This window comes from Lasiodiplodia theobromae, assembly GCF_012971845.1.
Source record: "Lasiodiplodia theobromae strain AM2As chromosome Unknown scaffold_40, whole genome shotgun sequence".
Classification (NCBI taxonomy): Eukaryota; Fungi; Ascomycota; class Dothideomycetes; order Botryosphaeriales; family Botryosphaeriaceae; genus Lasiodiplodia; species Lasiodiplodia theobromae.
The window spans coordinates 337,459-354,916 of NW_023336520.1; the positions used below are offsets into that span (position 1 = coordinate 337,459).

A 17,458-nucleotide genomic window follows, 5' to 3' on the forward strand; every position below is an offset into this window, starting at 1 on the left:
TAGTGAGGCACTGGCCACCTCAAGTATACGTGTGGGGAGCAGGTCGAATCAAGGCTGTTTGGCGAGATGAGGTCATCCGCAATGGATGCAGGCTTGGCAACGGCGGGTGCGAAACTTCCTTTGTGCGTCGGTTTCCGTCCCTTCATGCTGCAACGCGCTCCGCTTCACAAGTCTAACAATGGAGGCCTCTCTTCCTGTCGATGTTCAGACCAAAGTTGCTTCCAATGGTCCGTCCCTCTCCGTCCCGTCGCTTCCATTAGCCGGCTGACAATAATCGCAGTCTCCGAAGCCTTCGTCGACGCCTACTACACAGCGCTGCAAGCCGCGCGCCACACCCTTTCCACCTTCTACACGGCGGCCGAGACGTTCCCCGACGGCAAGACGGTCCCCGTCATCGCATGGAACGGCAACGTCTACAACTCGGGCCCCGCCTTTCAGGATGCCTACGCCGACACCATGCCCGCGTACACGTATTTTGAGGTCCAGAGCCTGGACGCCCAGGTGCTGAATCCGCACCCGCCGCCTGCACCTCCGTCAAAGGATTTGGGGGGAGATGCTATGGTCGACGGTGACGCTGCGCTGGCTGGAGGGAAGAAGGGCGGGGCTGGAAAGAGGGGTGGGCAGCAGAAGGAGCAGCAGGAGGAGCTCGTAGGGAGTTTGCTAGTGGCTGTAAACGGCTTCGTGCGGCTAGAGGAGAAGAAAGAGGGTCCTCAGAAAGGCTTCAGCGAGACGTTGGTGCTCGTGCCGAACCGGGACCACAGCAAGAAAGACGGGAGCAAGAGATGGGTCATCCAGAATCAAAATTTCCGATATGTGGTGTGAAAAAGCGTGGCGGTCAAAGGAGACCAACGGAAAAAAAACAAGATACAAGCGTTGGTGGGCACGCATAACTTGGCGCTGCCAGTTCGACAGCTTGTGGCCCAAAGGAGGAGCGGGAGGCAACGGACAGGTCGGTGCTCTCCCTTGGCCTTGCATAGGTTTTCCACGTGCCAATGATGCCACGGAAACACATTGCAAACGTGGCCCGGTATGATCCACAACAGTAATGTGAAGACCGACACCGCAGCAGTCGGTAGGAAAGCATCTTCATACAAGTTCCACTACGACGGAATTGGTGTCTCGAATGGTCTATCAGGCACGTCGGTGTATACATGTAATGCGCAGCTTAGCCTGTTTACCGGCGCCGATGATGGACATGGAACCATCAGGTGGCTGTACTTCCCGCCATGTTGTCTTGGATAGCCAAGACGCTGGTTTCCGGTGGCGGTGGGCAGAGTGCTGCAGTTATGTTTTGCAGACAGACCAAACAAACCTTAACCTTTCTCAACCTTACATTGTCTCATTTGTATGTTGTCTCCCATCTAGAAACCTGTCTCAAGCAACCGTGCAAGAAGTGTGTAGTGTCCGGAGACCACAACGCACGCGCACGAGTCAACATACCAACAAGCCTATTCCTTGTCGAAACCACAACCTTTTTTTTTTTCGAGCGCGATGTGCTAGCATACCCCAGCATGCGCCTACGGAGATCATGACACGCGACAACGATCTCTCTCGATCTCAGATAACCAAGCCTCGTAGTACAGGTTGATGGTTGCTGCGGCCAATTTTCTAGAATACGAAAGGGGAGATGCAAGAGGAAGAAATTGAAAGGAGAAAGAGGAAGTATGGTCCGCATGTGGCGTGTGGCGCGTGTATAAATGCTACTTCAAATGCTTGGTGGTGAATCTATCCGAAGCAGCAGTGGCGTTTGGGTTGATTGGGTGCAGTTCTCGAGGCTGAGACGTGTGCAACGGCGGGCTTGGTTTTGCTTTTGCCAGATATCGTGGCTCGCAAGGATAGCCCTGGCAGGCCCACGAAATTATCTCGCAAGCACAGGAATATTTTCTCCTTTCTTTTCGGGCTGCATGCAGATCGATTGCGGTCCGCACACGTGGGATCAGGACAGCGGGCAACAGAGATATGTCCGCAATCGCCGCTCATACATGACCTGCGTCTCTGGGACTAGTCGATTCGAATACGACACTCCTTGTGTCATGGTCGATGACATCCACCAAATGTCGGAGGAATGCTGCCCGTGTCATTGATTTTTCCCGGTACCGTAGCGCATTCTGCAAGGTACTAGATTTGTGTTTCACCCCATGGGGCAATGAAGTTAACACGCATTTCCCCAGGTGTGGTTACCAGGTACGATTCGCATTCCCAGGATTCCCGGCTCGAGTGCCTCATCAGGCACAGAATACCTGCACACAAAGGCACGTCAAAGGAGATAAAAAGAATGTGATGTCTCGAACCACCCCCTTGAAGGCCTCTCAGTGAACCATGCCGCTCCTCGCCATTTCCTCGACGTACCTCGCATACCGCTCCACGCTCTTCCGCCTCAAGCCCTTGCCCCACCTCACCATCAGCAAGAAGGTCGCGCACTGTGCCAGGCCGACGCATGCCGCCGTGATGAAGCAGTTGCGCAGGCCCATGCCCTGCACCCACGGCGTGATGCCGTACCCGATGGCGAAGCTCATCGTGTTCCTGACCAAGATGACCGTCACCACGGCCTCGCCGCTCAGCGCGCGGTACGAGTCGATGCAGTAGGCCACGCTCAGCTGCAGCCCGATGGTGTTCGTCAGCGCGATGACGCCGGCCGCGAAGACGCAGCCGAACCAATGCACGCCCTCGCTAGCGCCCACGCCCCAGAGCAGTAGACCGCCAGGGATCAGGAGCAGGCTTGGGGCGAAGAGCCACAGCCGGTGCTCCGCTTCGAGCACGCCGCCGTTGCGCCGCGCCTGTCGCAGCACGAAGCGGTCGCCCAGCACGCCCGTGTACCAGCTCGCGACGGCGACGCCCACAAGCGGGCTGACATACGACAGGCCGACCATTGATGCCGAGAAGCCGTAGGTCCCGCCCAGGATCAGCGACGCCGTCGCGTTGAGCACGTTGAACCAGACAAGGTTCGCGCCGTACGAGAAGCCGGCGTAGAAGATGACTGGGAAGGTCAGGAATGCGAGCGGACGGTAAACCATGCCTTTGAGCCGGTTGGGCTTGTGCAAGTCGGCGGGCTGGAAGAGCTTTAGCTTCTCTGCGTAGCTCTTGCGCGGCTTGTTCGCGTCGATGCCCGGGTGGGACTCGAGCGTGCTGCTGACGGTGCATGGGGGGATGCCTTTGTGTTCCGTCATGTCCGGCGGTGGTGCAACTGGCGTGCCGGGCGTGTGGCGGACGTAGTTTGTCTCTTCCATGAAGAAGAGCAAAAAAACGAAGCCGGCGAAGCAGAAGATGGCGCACCAGTACAAGACCCACTCCCAGCCCTGGCCATCGTTGATGAAGCCAGCAATGATGGGGGCGAAGAAATTGCTTCCGGCGAGCAGAAGGGCGTAGAGGCCCAAATACCTCCCCCTCTCGTGTGTGAAACTGGGCGAGAGGGTGAGCGCGCGACTGGACGGCGAAGAAAGGCAAGACTTACTAGATGTCAGTGACGGAAATCTCGCACAGACTCTCTATGGGCGCGCCAAAAAAGCCCTGCAAGAGCTTGCTGGCGATCCACTGGCCGTTGGACGTCGTGTACGGCCCCCACAGGCACATGGCCATGGTGCCGAGACAGCTGAGCAGATAGACGGGTCTCTTGCCGTACTGCAGGGCCACGGGCTGCCAGAACAGACAGCCCCAGCCGGCGAGCAAGAATAGATAGCCCGTGCCGGCATTGAGGTCGTTCAGAGTCAGGCCTGTTGCGTCACTGATGGGCTCGAGCACCGAGTAGATGGCGGCCGAGGCGATGCCCACAACGAGCGTGTAGACGCACATGCACGTCGAGCTGAGAGCCTTCCGGCTTGAGCTCCAATTGAGTGGGTCATCCGGACTGTTGGCCACAAGAGGCCGAAGCCAGGCGGCCGTTCATCAGCGGGGGTTCACGATTGCTACACTTGATGCCATGATAGGGGAGATATTGGCGGACGCGAGCTGAAATGCAGGTCTCAGACGAGAATAGGAGCTTACTCATCCGAGGGCGCGGGAACCAGCAGGATGTCGTGGGCCTGAGCGCCGACAGCGTGCTTTGCCCGCATGGTGCCCTCCAGGTCGACGAGGTGGACGGTGCCGGGGACGAGCGGCTGATTATCGTCGGGTGCCATGTTTAGCGACGAGTGAGATCAAGGCTCAACGTGCGGTGATGTGGCGGGCTTGCGCAGCATCGCACTGCGAGCGCCTTTAAATCGGGCGTGTTGTACAGCACCCCACTGTTGATAGCACTGCTGATAGGGCGGGAGCATGGCGGCTGCTTGGGGTTGCACGACGAAGATGTGGATGATAAGAAGGCTCTGATAGCGTCGTGGCGATCGTTGCCATCCTCATCGCAGCCTGACGCAACCAGACTTCATCGCCGCGGGAAGGAAAATTCGAGCACAATGTCCGATGCCCGCGACGATGCTGAGTCGTCATCCCGGCCTTCTCGTCTCAGCAGCGCCACAAGAGGCGCCGACTGCCTGTTCCTGACGATCGGTCCCGAGAGATCGTCGGCCCACGACGCGTCCCTGTCACTGGCCCGTCGTCCGGCGCCGCGCTTGGTGACGTTGCAATCTTCAGTCGGGCCGGCGCGCACAATAAGGTGCTGAGGTGTGGCCTGGGCCGCGGCTTTGAGATCGATGGGCAGGAAGCGGAAGTGATGTGCAGCTGCTGGAGACGAGGATGAAAAGGGTAGCTGTCGCACGGGTCACAACGGGCGCCTTGCGTGCGCCGGCACTTGTGGCGCAGAACGGCTGCTGGAGACGGCACCGAATCAAAAGGAACGGAAGAGCGCCAGCAACTCTGTCTCAACGACACGCCAGCGGTTGGTCGCTGCATGCTGGACCGCCGCCGATCGCGACATTCAAATGCCGCCATGTGAAAGCGCCAGCCCGCGGTGGGCCAGCTGAAGAAAGGGTCCATTGCACCGTGTCGGCGAAACCGTGGGGGACATCAGCGCAGATCCAGCATCGAAGGCGGATTAGCAGGCGATGCGGTGACGCCGTGCTGGGCCGCAAGGTTGAGCTGAAGCCTCGCAGCTATACCAGAAGAAGGACGGGTCATATAGGGGTCGGTGGGTCACTGAGTCGAGATAGCCGACCTCCAGCTACATTTTCGTCGCGACTCAAGCAACCGAGAGATCGGCATTCGTCAATGCGTTTCGATAGTCGCTACAATGGATACATACATGCGCCCACGGATCGCCCAGAGCCCCACCCTCCTCAACACCACCGCGCTACTCTATCATGAACTTCCACGCCACATGCGCCAGCACCTGGCTCGGGTAGTCGACCGCCCGATAGAATATCTCCGCCCCCGGCACCACCGTGGCCAAGCACACCGCCAGGCACAGAATGTTGCTCGCGCCCTCCGGCCAGCCCTTGTCGACCCGCACGTGGAGGAACAGCTTGATGCCGGCCGTGTAGATGATGGTCGCCTGGATGAGGAAGTAGCCTGCCCGCCGCCTTGGTTAGCTGTAACACTTGGTGCGTCGCCGGTCGACTTACTGAACGAGCGGCGTCCCAAGTACGTGAAGAGCGGGTTCTTCAACACCCACTGCAGCACGTCCGACGTCTCCATCATGAGCATGCTGCCCAGGATGACCAGGTAATTGTCGTCGCGCGCCAGCGGCTGCGACAGGTCCAGTCCGTCGTTGAGCGAGCCTGCGTTGTACAGGCCCGTGTGGCCCTTCAACTCGGCCTTTTCGTACTCCGGCCGCCACGCGATCCACAGGTACTCCATGACGAGCCCTGCCAGCAGCAGCACAGCATACGCGACATACGAGGGGCACCGCACAGACCGGCCTCCCGGCACCCGCACCGGTATGCCACGCTGCGCCTTTGCCTTGAAGTCCATGTTCATGACCATGTCGGCGAGGAGAACCCCCGTGACCGAGTACCACGCCCACGACTGCACCCACCACGCCGTCGCGATGAAGAACAGGAAGGCCTTGACCCGCCACGAGTTCCGCGTGTACGGGATGCAGATCATCGTCATGTACACCGTGTAGCTCTGCACGAAGACGATGCTGACGCTGAACAGCGTCTGCGACGGAAACGCCAGGCTGCCCTTCTGCGTCGCGTAGTTCTTGTTCACCCAGAAGATCTCGAACATCGAGTTGAACCAGTTGAGGAAGTTCTGGATGCGCTCCGGCGTCGCAATCGTCACGTTGCCCGTTTGCGCCTTGAACTCGTCCACGTAGCCCAGGCCCATCTGGTTGAGCACGACCGTCGACAGCCCGAAGGCCACAGCCGTGGGGATCCAGAGGCGGATGCCGCGGCGGAACACCTGGCTGGCCACGACCTGGCGACTCGGGTTCACCAGGAACGGGAGACAGATGGTGCGCGCCGAGAGCAGGACGATCGACGAGTAGATGAGGGACTCGTTCCAGAAAAGCACCGAGAAGACCTTGCGGAGGATGATCTGATAGAACGGGCCGTCGATGTTCTCAGCACCCTTCACCGTGGCCGGCGCGAACACGGTCAGGAAGCACCAGACAAACGACTGGACGACGAGGAAGCCACGGACGCCGACAAGCCAGTCATGGTCGGGCAGGAGCGACGGCGGCGAGCCGAAAGAGACAAGAGATTGCAGTAAAGATTTGCTGGGTGCAGCGGGAGAGCCGGCGTCGTCCTTCTCGGAGGTTGGAAGGCCCATTGTGGATGTTCTCTGCTGGTTGCTGTGTGCAGGAGGGTGGCAGAGAGCTCTCTGAACATTTATCGCATCTCGCTGCACGGCCCGGGCAGGCAATACTGCGGCGGCATTGCCAAGGCAGCTGGTTAGAGTGGAAGCAGCAGATGGTCGAAGGGCAGCGAGGCCCAGCAAGGGCACCACGGACGATTTGCGCAGGCGCAGGGGGCGCGCGGCTCCCGGGCCTCGTGGAGGGCGGACAGCAGCCAAAGCGGCTTGGATCGTCAGGCCGGGCGGCACGCGAGGACCCGTAAGGAAGAGCACGACAGTCCTCTCATCCAGCAGCGCGCTTGCGTAATAGATAGAGATAGCTGGTGGTCCCGGCGCAGGTGCGCCGATCCGATCAGCCTTGGGCGCTGCCTGATAGCCATTTTCTCTAGCTTCCGGAGCTGGCTGGCAGCCAGCTAGCACGCTGCCGTGGTACCAACTTAGCGTTTCAGCCGATAAGCCTCTCCCGCCCGCCTGGCTCAGCCCCCGACCCGTGCGACAGGGGCCGTCAACAACGCTTGACGTGGGCAGCAAACAGTCCATCGCCTCCAAAATCGCAAGCCCACTCTCCGACGCCCGGCCAATTCTTCCGATCCCAGTCGTCGCTCTAGCCCGACCCGGTTCTCCGGCAGCGCAGGCAAACGCGATTCCCGGAGAAAATTCTCTATCAACTGCCTCCTGCACGCTACCTGCCGTGTCGCCCTCTGCTCTGCGAATAGCTCTTTCAGCCCGCACGTCCCTGCGCCTTGCAGCAATTCCTTTTCTTTTTACTTTATTTTTCTCCCTTCGGGGCCATCTCCTGCCCTGGCTAGAGATATTGCTCCAATCTCACCGCAAAGTGCCCAGGCCGGCCGTCAGGCCGCACTGCGCCGGCGCTCTGAGGTTTATGAGGGCCAAGGAAAAAAAAGAGAGGCGTACCTGCGTGCTTGAATCCAGGGAGATTCGTCGTTATACAAATTTATCACGCTCACCTGACGCTCGTGTCCGCCTTACCAGCTGTCATTTCCTTCGAAGGGCCGTTTTTGTGTCAGTCCGCAGCCACAAGCAACCCTCCCTTTTTCCTGGCCGGGGTGGGCGCCCCTGTTGTCTCTCCACATCTCTTCTGTTGTGCGAGCTCCTAAAATTTTCCCTTGTGACACCCGGAGTCGGTCCCCGGCCAGAAACGGTTGGCTGGCGGCGCAGCTAAAACGTCATTTGGCTTGGGCGCGTGGGCGCCTCTTCCGGGGTCATCCCAACGACACTCCCCAAAGACGGGAGAGCAGCGTGCCATTATCATCTCAGCCGTGTCGGTAGCGTCATCGAACCGTGGTCATCAATTAGGCTTATCGAAAAGTAAAAACCAATGTATGTGCAGTGCTGTGTGCGCCCATCTTCGCCGCAGGTATTCCCCAAGTCCGTCTAGAAATCCGCAACAACGTGTAGAAAAGGAAACATGTACATGAATACAATGCATTGCGCAGGGGGCCGCGGCTGCATGCAGCTGCCCTGTCTGCACCCCAAGCGAGCCGCTACGCTACGCTACGACCGTGCCGTGGGGTTCCAGTTGCTGTAGTTGACCAGCTGGCGCGCGTTTCCGTACAACCCGATCGTAGCGTTCAGCACCAGATAGAACGGGTACAGCACCGAGAACATCACGATCATCCTCAGGTTGACAAACTCGGACCGCACGCGCGCCGTGATCCACAGCGTCGCAATGAGACAGGCAATACTGCAGCGGGTTAGCCCATGCTCCGAAACATCATGTGGGGGAGGGAAACATACGTGATGATGAAGAACCAGACAGAGACGGGGAACGTGAACCAGATGAGCTTGGCGAGCTGAATCGGGTCATGCGGCCACTTGGTGATTACGAAGCCGAACACGAGGCAGGTGTACTGCGTTACGAGGTAATAGCTGAGCTCGCGGATCAGCAGGAGAGAGAAAAGGCCGAAGCGGACCTTCGCTCTTCGAGGCGAGCCCTCGGGCGACTTGTTGTATGCAAGCTTGCAATGCTTGATGCTCGCCTGCGTCCAACCCTGCGCCCACCGCAGCCTCTGCTTCCAGAAGGACGCGAGGGTGGTGGGGGCAAGCTCGTACGACACGACGTTCAGGTCGTGGACCGTGTTGGCGCCACGTGACACGGCTCTCAATGCAGAGTCGATGTCTTCAGTGAGCATGTCGCCGTCCATTCTGAGATCCTTCAGCAGCGAGGCGCGCCAGTAGCCGTTAGACCCGCAGAACAGGCCAAATTCCCACATGGTAGCACGACCGGGGTGTGAAACGGCGTAGATCTTGTCAAACTCGACAGCAATCATGCTCGCGAGCACGCAGTCCTTGGAGTTGAAGACGACGCAGCGACCCTGCACAATGTCCACGGTCGAGTCCTGGCAGAAGCGCTCCGCGGCCCACCGCGGCCCATGCGGGTGCGGGTAGTGATCGCAGTCGTAGATGGCAATGACGTCTGAGCCGGTGTCGAGGGTGAAGAAATAGTTGAGGTTGTCTGCTTTAGACGTCGACCTGGGGACCTTGATGACACGCAGCTGGGGGAACTTGGACTGAAGGTCGCGCAGCTCCGTTTCGAGCGGCTCGATGGGCTGGGGCGTGTTGTACAGGATGTTGATGCGGATCTTGTCGACGGGGTACACGATCTTGGTCAGAGCGTGCAGCGCGCGGTCCATAATGATGTCCTTCTCGTTGGGGAGGTAGGCAACAATCAGGATGTCGATGATTGGCAGGTCCGCCTCGGGCGTCGGGAAGCTCCAGCCCTTCTCCTCGGCCTTGGCCACGGCCCTGCGGGCATCGCGGACCGGGGAGAGGCTCAGGAAGGCCTCGATGACGGTCGAGGCGGAGATGTAGAAGTTGGTGGCCAGGTAGACAAACCAGAAGATGCCGATCCACTTGTGGGTGGCGACCATGTAGATGCACACGGAGAAGATAAAGTAGGAGAGAACCAGGCCAAAGGGGGTCCACTCGGTGATGAAGTCGGACAGGCGGGCCAGCAGGCCCGGCTTGGTAGAGGAGTCGGGCAGGCCTCCATCAGACGAAGAGGAGGAGCTATAGAACGACTTGGAGTGCGGCTGCTCCTCGTCAATGGTGACGGTGAAGTCCTTGCTGTCAGCCATGGTGGGTTGGGCGCGAGGCGGAAACGACAGTGGCTCTCCGGAGGAGACTCCCAGCGGAGGCGGCGAAGAAATAGCAAGTGAGCGACGGGCGAAAACGAGCGATTGCCGGTCGACGGCTTGAGATGGGCAAAAAGATATGGGCCCGAATTGGCAAGGCCGCTCTTGGGGGGAGGATGGGTGGCACCGGGCGGCGGGCCAGGGCGGCTTCCATGCGTCGGTAAATTTCCCATCATCACCATCGCGACCAGGGTGGGCCCTGCGGTCACCATGGCCTCCTCGCCGGCGTCTGCACGGCTACGCGACGGCGGGCTCGCCGCCTTGCGTGTCGACGCACTTGCAATATTGGAAATGAGGAAGTGGCCATGGGGGCGGCGCTGATAGGCGGGCGGGCGGGCCTGGCGGCGGCTGCAGGCTCTGGCGGGCGCGGCTGTCGCGAGCTCGTCGTCTGCGCGGGATCGGCCAGCAGCATGTCTGCGGTGGGTGGGTGCGGTGCGGTGTGGTGGGCAGCAGAAGCGAGACAGGCACAGGTACCTAAACAGGCACCGGCGCGCGACAGGGGGCGTGGCTAGCGCCTGCCGATCATCCGCGACTACTTAGCGCCAGCTGCTGTCAATCCACACCACCGACTCGCTGCTGGGATTCGGCCCGCGCGCGCACACGCCGCCGCGGGCAGCCAGATGCGCCCTCCACCACGCCGTGCAGCACTCGATCTGGCCCGTCTGCCGATACGAACAGCTCGAAGCTTTCCCTCCTGCCAAGCCAGGTACCTGGCGGCCAGCTGCATGCGCGCGCGCAAGGACCAGGGCCCACGCTGCCAGGACGGCTGCTACCCAAGCTTCTTTCCTGATGCCGTGGCCCGCCCTTTCCAGCGCTGCTCCGATGGCTTCCTCTTCTGGCCGATAGCAACATTAAACGCCCTGCAACCCGCCTTTCCACGGCTGGGTGCGCGCTCGTTCTCTCTCCCTTCCTTGCCGTGCCGTCCTTCACTCCACCATGCGGTTCTGCCTGGCCATTGGCCTTCTCTTTTCGGCCACCGCTGCCGTGGCCGCCGCCCCCGACTGCTCGTGCGGCTTCTACGATGCCGCCACTGGCGACCTCTTCACCGACTCTCTGATCCAGTACTTCAACGAGACCTCGGACCTGGACCAGTTTGTGCTTGAGAACTTCGAGCATAAGTCTGAGAAGAGCTGGAACAGCAAGTTCCGCCAGGGCGCCCTCCCCGACAACGTCGTTGCCAACTACACCGTCTCCAACAGCAATGTCACCAATGGCTCCTCCCTCGGCCTCATCTGCGACCCCTACACTGAAGCCCACCTGGTCAATGGAGGCAGCATCAGATCCAAGCGCCGCGATATCCAGTACGGCTCCTTCCGCTCCCTCATGCGCGGCCCCGCTATCAACGCCGGCGGCAGTTCCATGACCATGAGGCTGCAGTTCAACGAGACCGAGTCCCTCGAGATCAACGTCATGAACACCGACGCCTATGCAACTGCCTGGGTCAATACCCTGATGCAGGGCGAGTGGCCAGACCGTGATCTGGGCATCAACTACACTATCCTCGGCAACAGTTCTCTGGTCAACGGCACCGCCTCGCCCCAGGACTTCATCGAGTTCCGCATTGACTGGACCGACAAGGAAGTCCGCTACTTTGTCGGCCAGAACAACAGCCGCACCGTCACCAAGAAGGAGCACGGCTCCATCCCTATGACGCCCTCGCCCTTGTACTTCCGCCACTGGTCCATTGGCAACACCTACGCCATGGAGGGCCCCCCCTACTGGCGGTCTGCCGCCAACGTCGGCTGGATGCGCATGTTCTTCAACACATCGACCATGACAGACGAGCAGCACGACGACTTCGACGCCAGGTGTACCGTCGAGGATGCCTGCTCCATGGACGACATGAGCCTTCGGCTGGTCTCGCCTTACAACGTCAATGCTACGGTGAAGTGGAAGCATCACGATGCCCGTGGAGGACTCCTCACCGCACCCATATGGATGTCGGTCATCATGGCCATCTTCTCAACCTTCTTGTTGATCCATGCGTTCGTCAAGAAGGCGGTCGGCAAACAGGCCGCCGCTGGCCATGGGCACGGCCACGCGAAGGAAACCGGATCGGATTCCGATCGCTCCTCACCGGTTCCCGCCTACAGATCCACCGAGCCCAGCATCATCGCATCCAGCAGCGCAACCCCCTTCAACCAAACGCGGCCTTCGACTCCGGACAAGAAGAACAGCGACGAAGCGCATCCCCGACGCTCGGACTTTACTCCGTCCGCATCGGGAACCTCGACTCCACTGCCCCGCTACGAGAGCAGGGAATATCTTGGCAGATATGATGAGGATGCGATAAGTCCTGTTTCCTCGACGCCGACTTTGCCGAACGGCATCCCTGACTCGTCTGCGTATCCTCCGCCTTCGACCAGGGCCTCGTCGCTCAAGAACGCCGTAGTCTACACCGACGATAGTGCCATGCCTGAGTTTGCACTTCCCGATTCGGCCAGGGATTCTGCGCAGACGCTTGTTCCCAGAACTCCCATCTCACCTCTCATGCCCAAATCGCCCTCCTCCCCGGCACCATGGTCACCAAAGAACAGGGAGAAGGGCTTCGGAACTGCCAGAGTCAAGGAAGTGTCTGAAGAACCCCGGGAGCACCCCCTCAAGACCGCTACAAATGCGGGTGAAGCTAAACCTGCAGACAAGATCCCCACCGCAAAGAAGGCACGTGTCGACTACTTGGCCGGACTGGTTGCGCTGTGCTCGATATTCGTCACCTTGATCCATTTCCATCTGACTTATGTGCCGGCCGTGGTCATTCCTGGAGCTTTCGTTCACTATCCCAGTGAGCTCTGGGCGGAAAAGCTCATCTCGCCGTTCATCATGAACCAGATGTGGCTTGGCGTCTTCTTCACGACTTCGACGCGCTTCCTGTCGGCAAGATATTTCCGTGAGGGCAAGCTGGAGGTCATTGCGGAGCGTGCTGTCAAGCGTGCGCCGCGTCTTATGATTCCTGTCACTGCCATGGTCCTTCTGGAATACTTCTTCATCGATGTCGGTGCGACAAAGTATCTCGAGTACGTGCCTTCGGTGTCTTGGTCAACCTGGGGCTACGTGGCCAAGTTTCCTACCGTGGGCCACTTCATCAGCGAGATCCTGGAGCTCGTATATCTCATCCCCAATGCGGTGCCTCAGATCACGTTCAACTACTGCACCGGTGTGCTCTGGACGATTGCGGTTCAGCTGCAGGGATCCTGGATTGTGTTGCTCGGAGCAATTGTCATCCGCGAGATCAAGACGCCTTGGAAGCGCTTCGGCTACTACGCCTTCTGTGTGCTGCAGAACTGGTACGCCAGGAATTGGGGCAGCTTCTTCTGGCTGGGTCTTATGCTCACCGACCTGGACATTACCTACAAGTGGCGCAAGTACCTGTATCCGCGGCCCTTGGTGTACTATCCGTTGATCAGCTTCTGTATCTTTATGACGCTCATCGGTTTCACGATGAACCTTCTGCCACAATGGGTCAGCTTTAACTTCACCACGCACGAGAACGGGATCCACCCGGACCAGGAGACTGGTCTTCCCATTGTGCAAACGGAGCGGTACGGATACCCCAACTACTACGAGCCCCGCTTCAACATGCTTCTATTCGCAGTCGGTATGCAGGCCATCGTGGAGCTGTCGACTGTAGTCCAGAAGATTTTGTCGTTCCCGGTACTGGTTTGGGTTTTCCCGCACATCTTCACAATCTACCTCATCCATGGCTTTATTTTCTGGAGCTGGGGCTCCTGGCTCCTCGTAACGTTGGCCCACAGAGATTTTGTTTACTGGCTAAACGCTCTCCTCGTTGGTGTGACTTGCTACGCAATCATCATACTCTCGTTGCCGATTGTCACGCCTGCCATTGAGATCCTTGGGCGCGACATCACCATCAACATCTGGGAGTTTGCCAACCAGAAACCGGCGCCAAAGAAAGACACGCTGTTCCCGTTCAACAAGTACGAACTTGGCATGGATGGAAACAAGAGCGAAGGCCAAGTAGTGGTCGAGGAGGTCAGAGAGGTCAGAGAGGAGCACTACGAGAAGCACCAGGTGAAGTTTGACGAGAAGAACATCGTCTGAAGGACGAAGGCATGTAAGTTGGAGTTGGTGACGTTTCCTCTTTCTTCTCTCCCGTTTTTCTTTTTTTATTTTTGCAACGTGTATCCGAAGTGGTGTCCCCCCAGCACATAAAGCGGACTATGCTATGAAAGTACGAGTAGACTGTGCCAAGGAATGTAATGGATATCTGGCGTTGTCGATAGATGCTGTTTGTTGTTCATACCCTGGCACCATACATAGACATGAATTCCTGTCATTTTGCCGATAACGCGCTGTATGCCTTGCTTCCCGTCCCACGTGAATTGCCGCATGACCTCGAAATGTTGTTTTCTTTCCGCTTTGGATGCGGAGACTAGCCGTTGGAGGAAAGAGTGGGGTGTTGCAAGGCTGATAGTCCAAAGTGGCGCATGATCAAAACGCAGGAACACCAAGTTTTCTTCCCGACCAATGTCCCACAGGCTCCACCGGACAAGCTATCTTGGTTCCCGTTCCATGACGGTTGATTTACGTAGTGTACCTTCGAATCTCCACCGCCCTGAAACCCCCAAGACAAAGGCGACAGCGGTCTAGCATCGCAAGGACCGGCTGGTGACCCAACTGTGTCTGCAAGATACATACAACAAGCATGCACTCGCAAACATCGATCGAGTTTCTACAATCCGGTTCGACCATCTGACCGACATCTGCCCGGCATGTTCCGACAAAGGATGTTAATAATGTCCCCCTAGACGGAACAACGGCCGGCGCTTCTGCCTTTTCCGTATCCCGCTGGCTCATCGGTCGATCCTGTTTTCGACAGGGAGAAGAGGTCCGTTGCCCGTACCCGCGTACGTGCCTCTCGGTCCGACCAGGAGCCTGAAGAAGCTCATGAGCTTAACAAGTAGGCTTGGTTCACGCTCATTCTTCTGCCGCTTTTCTGTGGGTCACGCTCCGCCCGGGGTTGCGAAGACAGCAGACGTCCACCAAGGACAACGGTGTAGACCCCTGTCAGCAATCTAAGAGGACACACTTCAGCTTTTGGCCGGATGGGCTGTAGTGAGGTGACTAGTCAATAGTATTCTTCAGAGAAACAACGGTGTATCACAACACTGATGTAGTATTTGAGTGAGTATAGGTTGACGAAGAGTAAGCTAAGGGGAAAGAAGAAAAGAAAGACAAGTCAGGTGGTTCCTTGGGTCTCTTACAGAGGGGCATTGCAGCCGATGGCTAGCGTGGATTTATTTTTCGCCCATGCCATGGGTAATAAATCTACATTTACATCCGGATGATAGCTTCAACTACCCATATATGTTCCTTTTCTTCTTTTTCACAAAAAAAAAAGAAAAGAAAAATAAGAACCGAGGCATACTTACGCTATGTTCTATGTGCTATTCTTCACGCTGGCCATCGGCTGCAGTACCCCTCGGTATAGACCAAACAGTTCGTTTAAGATCGGTGCAGGCCAACTGTTGACGGCCGGAAACAAACAGCATTCACGTCTTCGATTCGTGCTTGTAGGCGATCCGGCAACGGGAGGTACGCCGTCTCAAGCGGCTGCTTCATCGCGCCATGGAGGACACGCCGGAAGACGAGGCCTTCGTGCACTCTTTCCAAGCCAATCCGGAGTCTATTCCCTGTCCAAGATGACTCTACTGCGTCCCGAAATCACGCAGTCAAGCGCCGAGTGGAAAAAACACCTGGCGGAAAAGTGCCTTATAGCCGTCAACATCTGCAAGTAGCGGCTAGCCTTGAACGTGGCATCGTATCCCTCAGCAAACGGCAGCTGGGGCACGAGCAACCTCGGCATCGTAGCCCATCAAGCGAACGGCAGTGGGGTTATCGACTGGGGGTTCCGTATAGCAGGGCTGGGTGCTTCTTTTATAGCGTTGGTGCCGCCCGTCCATCTGTGGTTCGTTTGGGAGGGATGCAAACGAGAGGATATCGGCCGAAGTCGGAGATGATACGTATCTATGCCCGGCGACAAAGGAAGACGGGGGATTGCGGGCGAGGCGTGGGAAAAAGCCGGCTCGTGACTAGGTTCTGACGTCCCGCGCCGCGCTCCGTTGCCGAAGGCTGGCCGAAAGCGATCCGGGCTGGCAGCGCCCAGCTTTTGCATCTTCTCGCTGCACCTCCGCTGCAACACCAGGACCCCGTCCGCCGCCATCCCAGCCCCTCCCCTCTCCGCTCTTCAATTCGTCACAATGCTGGCCCGGAGCTCTCAGCGCACTGCCCAGGTACCCTCTCTCGCCCGCGCCTGCGCCGGGACGTGCTCACGGCTAACGCCCTCTCTCAATAGACGCTTCTGCGCGGCGCCTCGCCCGCCACCCGCTCCTTCGCGACCGTGCAGAGCGACATCTTCAAGCCCACCAAGTTTGGCGGCAAGTACACCGTCACCTTGATCCCCGGTGATGGTGTCGGCGCCGAAGTCTCGGAGAGCGTCAAGCAGATCTTCAAGGCCGACAATGTCCCCATTGAGTGGGAGCAGGTCGATGTGTCCGGCGTCGACTCGGGCAGCAAGCACAGCGAGGACCTCTTCCGCGAGTCCATCGCCTCGCTGAAGCGCAACAAGCTTGGCCTCAAGGGTCCGCCGTCCCCAGATGCCCGGCCCAAGGGAACGCCTCCAGCTCACCATCCTCACAGGTATCCTGCACACTCCCGTCGAGCGCTCCGGCCACCAGTCTTTCAACGTCGCTCTCCGCCAGGAGCTCGACATCTACGCCTCCATTGTCCTGATCAAGAACATCCCCGGCTACGAGACGCGCCACAAGAACGTCGACCTGTGCATCATTCGTGAGAACACCGAGGGCGAGTACTCCGGCCTCGAGCACCAGTCCGTCCCCGGCGTCGTCGAGTCGCTCAAGATCATCACCCGCGCCAAGTCCGAGCGCATTGCCAAGTTTGCCTTTGCCTTTGCCCTCGCCAACAACCGCAAGAAGGTCACCGTCATCCACAAGGCCAACATCATGAAGCTGGCCGACGGTCTCTTCCGGAACACCTTCAAGAAGGTCGCCGAGGACTACCCCACTCTCGAGACCAACGACATGATTGTCGACAACGCCTCCATGCAGTGCGTCTCGCGCCCTCAGCAGTTCGATGTCATGGTTATGCCCAACCTGTACGGTGGCATCCTGTCCAACATTGGTGCTGGCCTGGTCGGCGGTCCCGGCATCGTCCCTGGCTGCAACATGGGCCGTGACGTCGCCGTCTTCGAGCCTGGCTGCCGTCACGTCGGTCTCGACATCAAGGGCAAGGACCAGGCCAACCCCACTGCCATGATCCTGTCCGGTTCCATGCTCCTCAGGCACCTGGGCCTCGATGACCACGCCAACCGCATCTCCAAGGCCGTCTACGACGTCATCGCCGAGGGGTGAGTATTTCCCCAACCCTGGCGAGAGAACAGCCGTGCTAACCCCCCGAACAGCAAGACCAGGACCCGCGACATGGGCGGCAGCGCCTCGACCCACGAGTACACCAAGGCCATCCTGACCAAGATGGAGGAGCAGATCTAAACAAAAACAAAACATGTAGGTTTGGGGTATTAGACGCGTTAGAGGCTGTGGCATATAGGTGTATTTCTAGCCGTACATAGCTTGCATCGTGCAGAGTGATATCTTCCATTT

General features: G+C 58.6%; 6 protein-coding genes across 6 annotated transcripts; 3 read left to right on the forward strand and 3 right to left on the reverse strand.

Annotated features, from left to right (window-relative positions):
• Positions 1-178: 178 nt before the first annotated feature.
• LTHEOB_10684 (Nuclear transport factor 2 domain protein) lies at positions 179-822 on the forward strand (the record flags this gene model as incomplete). Its single annotated transcript, XM_035507356.1, has 2 exons — positions 179-227; positions 281-822. 2 exons carry the CDS (start codon positions 179-181, stop codon positions 820-822), a joined length of 591 nt encoding a protein of 196 aa, XP_035367294.1.
• Positions 823-2,309: 1,487 nt separating this feature from the next.
• Positions 2,310-4,115, reverse strand: LTHEOB_10685 (MFS transporter; the record flags this gene model as incomplete). Its single annotated transcript, XM_035507357.1, has 3 exons — positions 2,310-3,399; positions 3,452-3,814; positions 3,982-4,115. The coding sequence occupies 3 exons, from the start codon at positions 4,113-4,115 to the stop codon at positions 2,310-2,312; spliced, it is 1,587 nt and encodes a 528-aa protein (XP_035367295.1).
• Positions 4,116-5,221: 1,106 nt separating this feature from the next.
• On the reverse strand, positions 5,222-6,642 carry LTHEOB_10686 (uncharacterized protein; the record flags this gene model as incomplete). Its single annotated transcript, XM_035507358.1, has 2 exons — positions 5,222-5,439; positions 5,493-6,642. 2 exons carry the CDS (start codon positions 6,640-6,642, stop codon positions 5,222-5,224), a joined length of 1,368 nt encoding a protein of 455 aa, XP_035367296.1.
• Positions 6,643-8,181: 1,539 nt separating this feature from the next.
• LTHEOB_10687 (Glycosyltransferase family 2) lies at positions 8,182-9,764 on the reverse strand (the record flags this gene model as incomplete). Its single annotated transcript, XM_035507359.1, has 2 exons — positions 8,182-8,371; positions 8,425-9,764. 2 exons carry the CDS (start codon positions 9,762-9,764, stop codon positions 8,182-8,184), a joined length of 1,530 nt encoding a protein of 509 aa, XP_035367297.1.
• A 993-nt stretch (positions 9,765-10,757) lies between these two features.
• On the forward strand, positions 10,758-13,880 carry LTHEOB_10688 (Glycoside hydrolase family 16; the record flags this gene model as incomplete). The annotated part of the gene is made up of 1 exon (XM_035507360.1): positions 10,758-13,880. One exon carries the CDS (start codon positions 10,758-10,760, stop codon positions 13,878-13,880), a length of 3,123 nt encoding a protein of 1,040 aa, XP_035367298.1.
• A 2,159-nt stretch (positions 13,881-16,039) lies between these two features.
• Positions 16,040-17,347, forward strand: LTHEOB_10689 (Isocitrate dehydrogenase subunit mitochondrial precursor; the record flags this gene model as incomplete). Its single annotated transcript, XM_035507361.1, has 4 exons — positions 16,040-16,072; positions 16,135-16,420; positions 16,479-17,205; positions 17,260-17,347. 4 exons carry the CDS (start codon positions 16,040-16,042, stop codon positions 17,345-17,347), a joined length of 1,134 nt encoding a protein of 377 aa, XP_035367299.1.
• Positions 17,348-17,458: the final 111 nt, after the last annotated feature.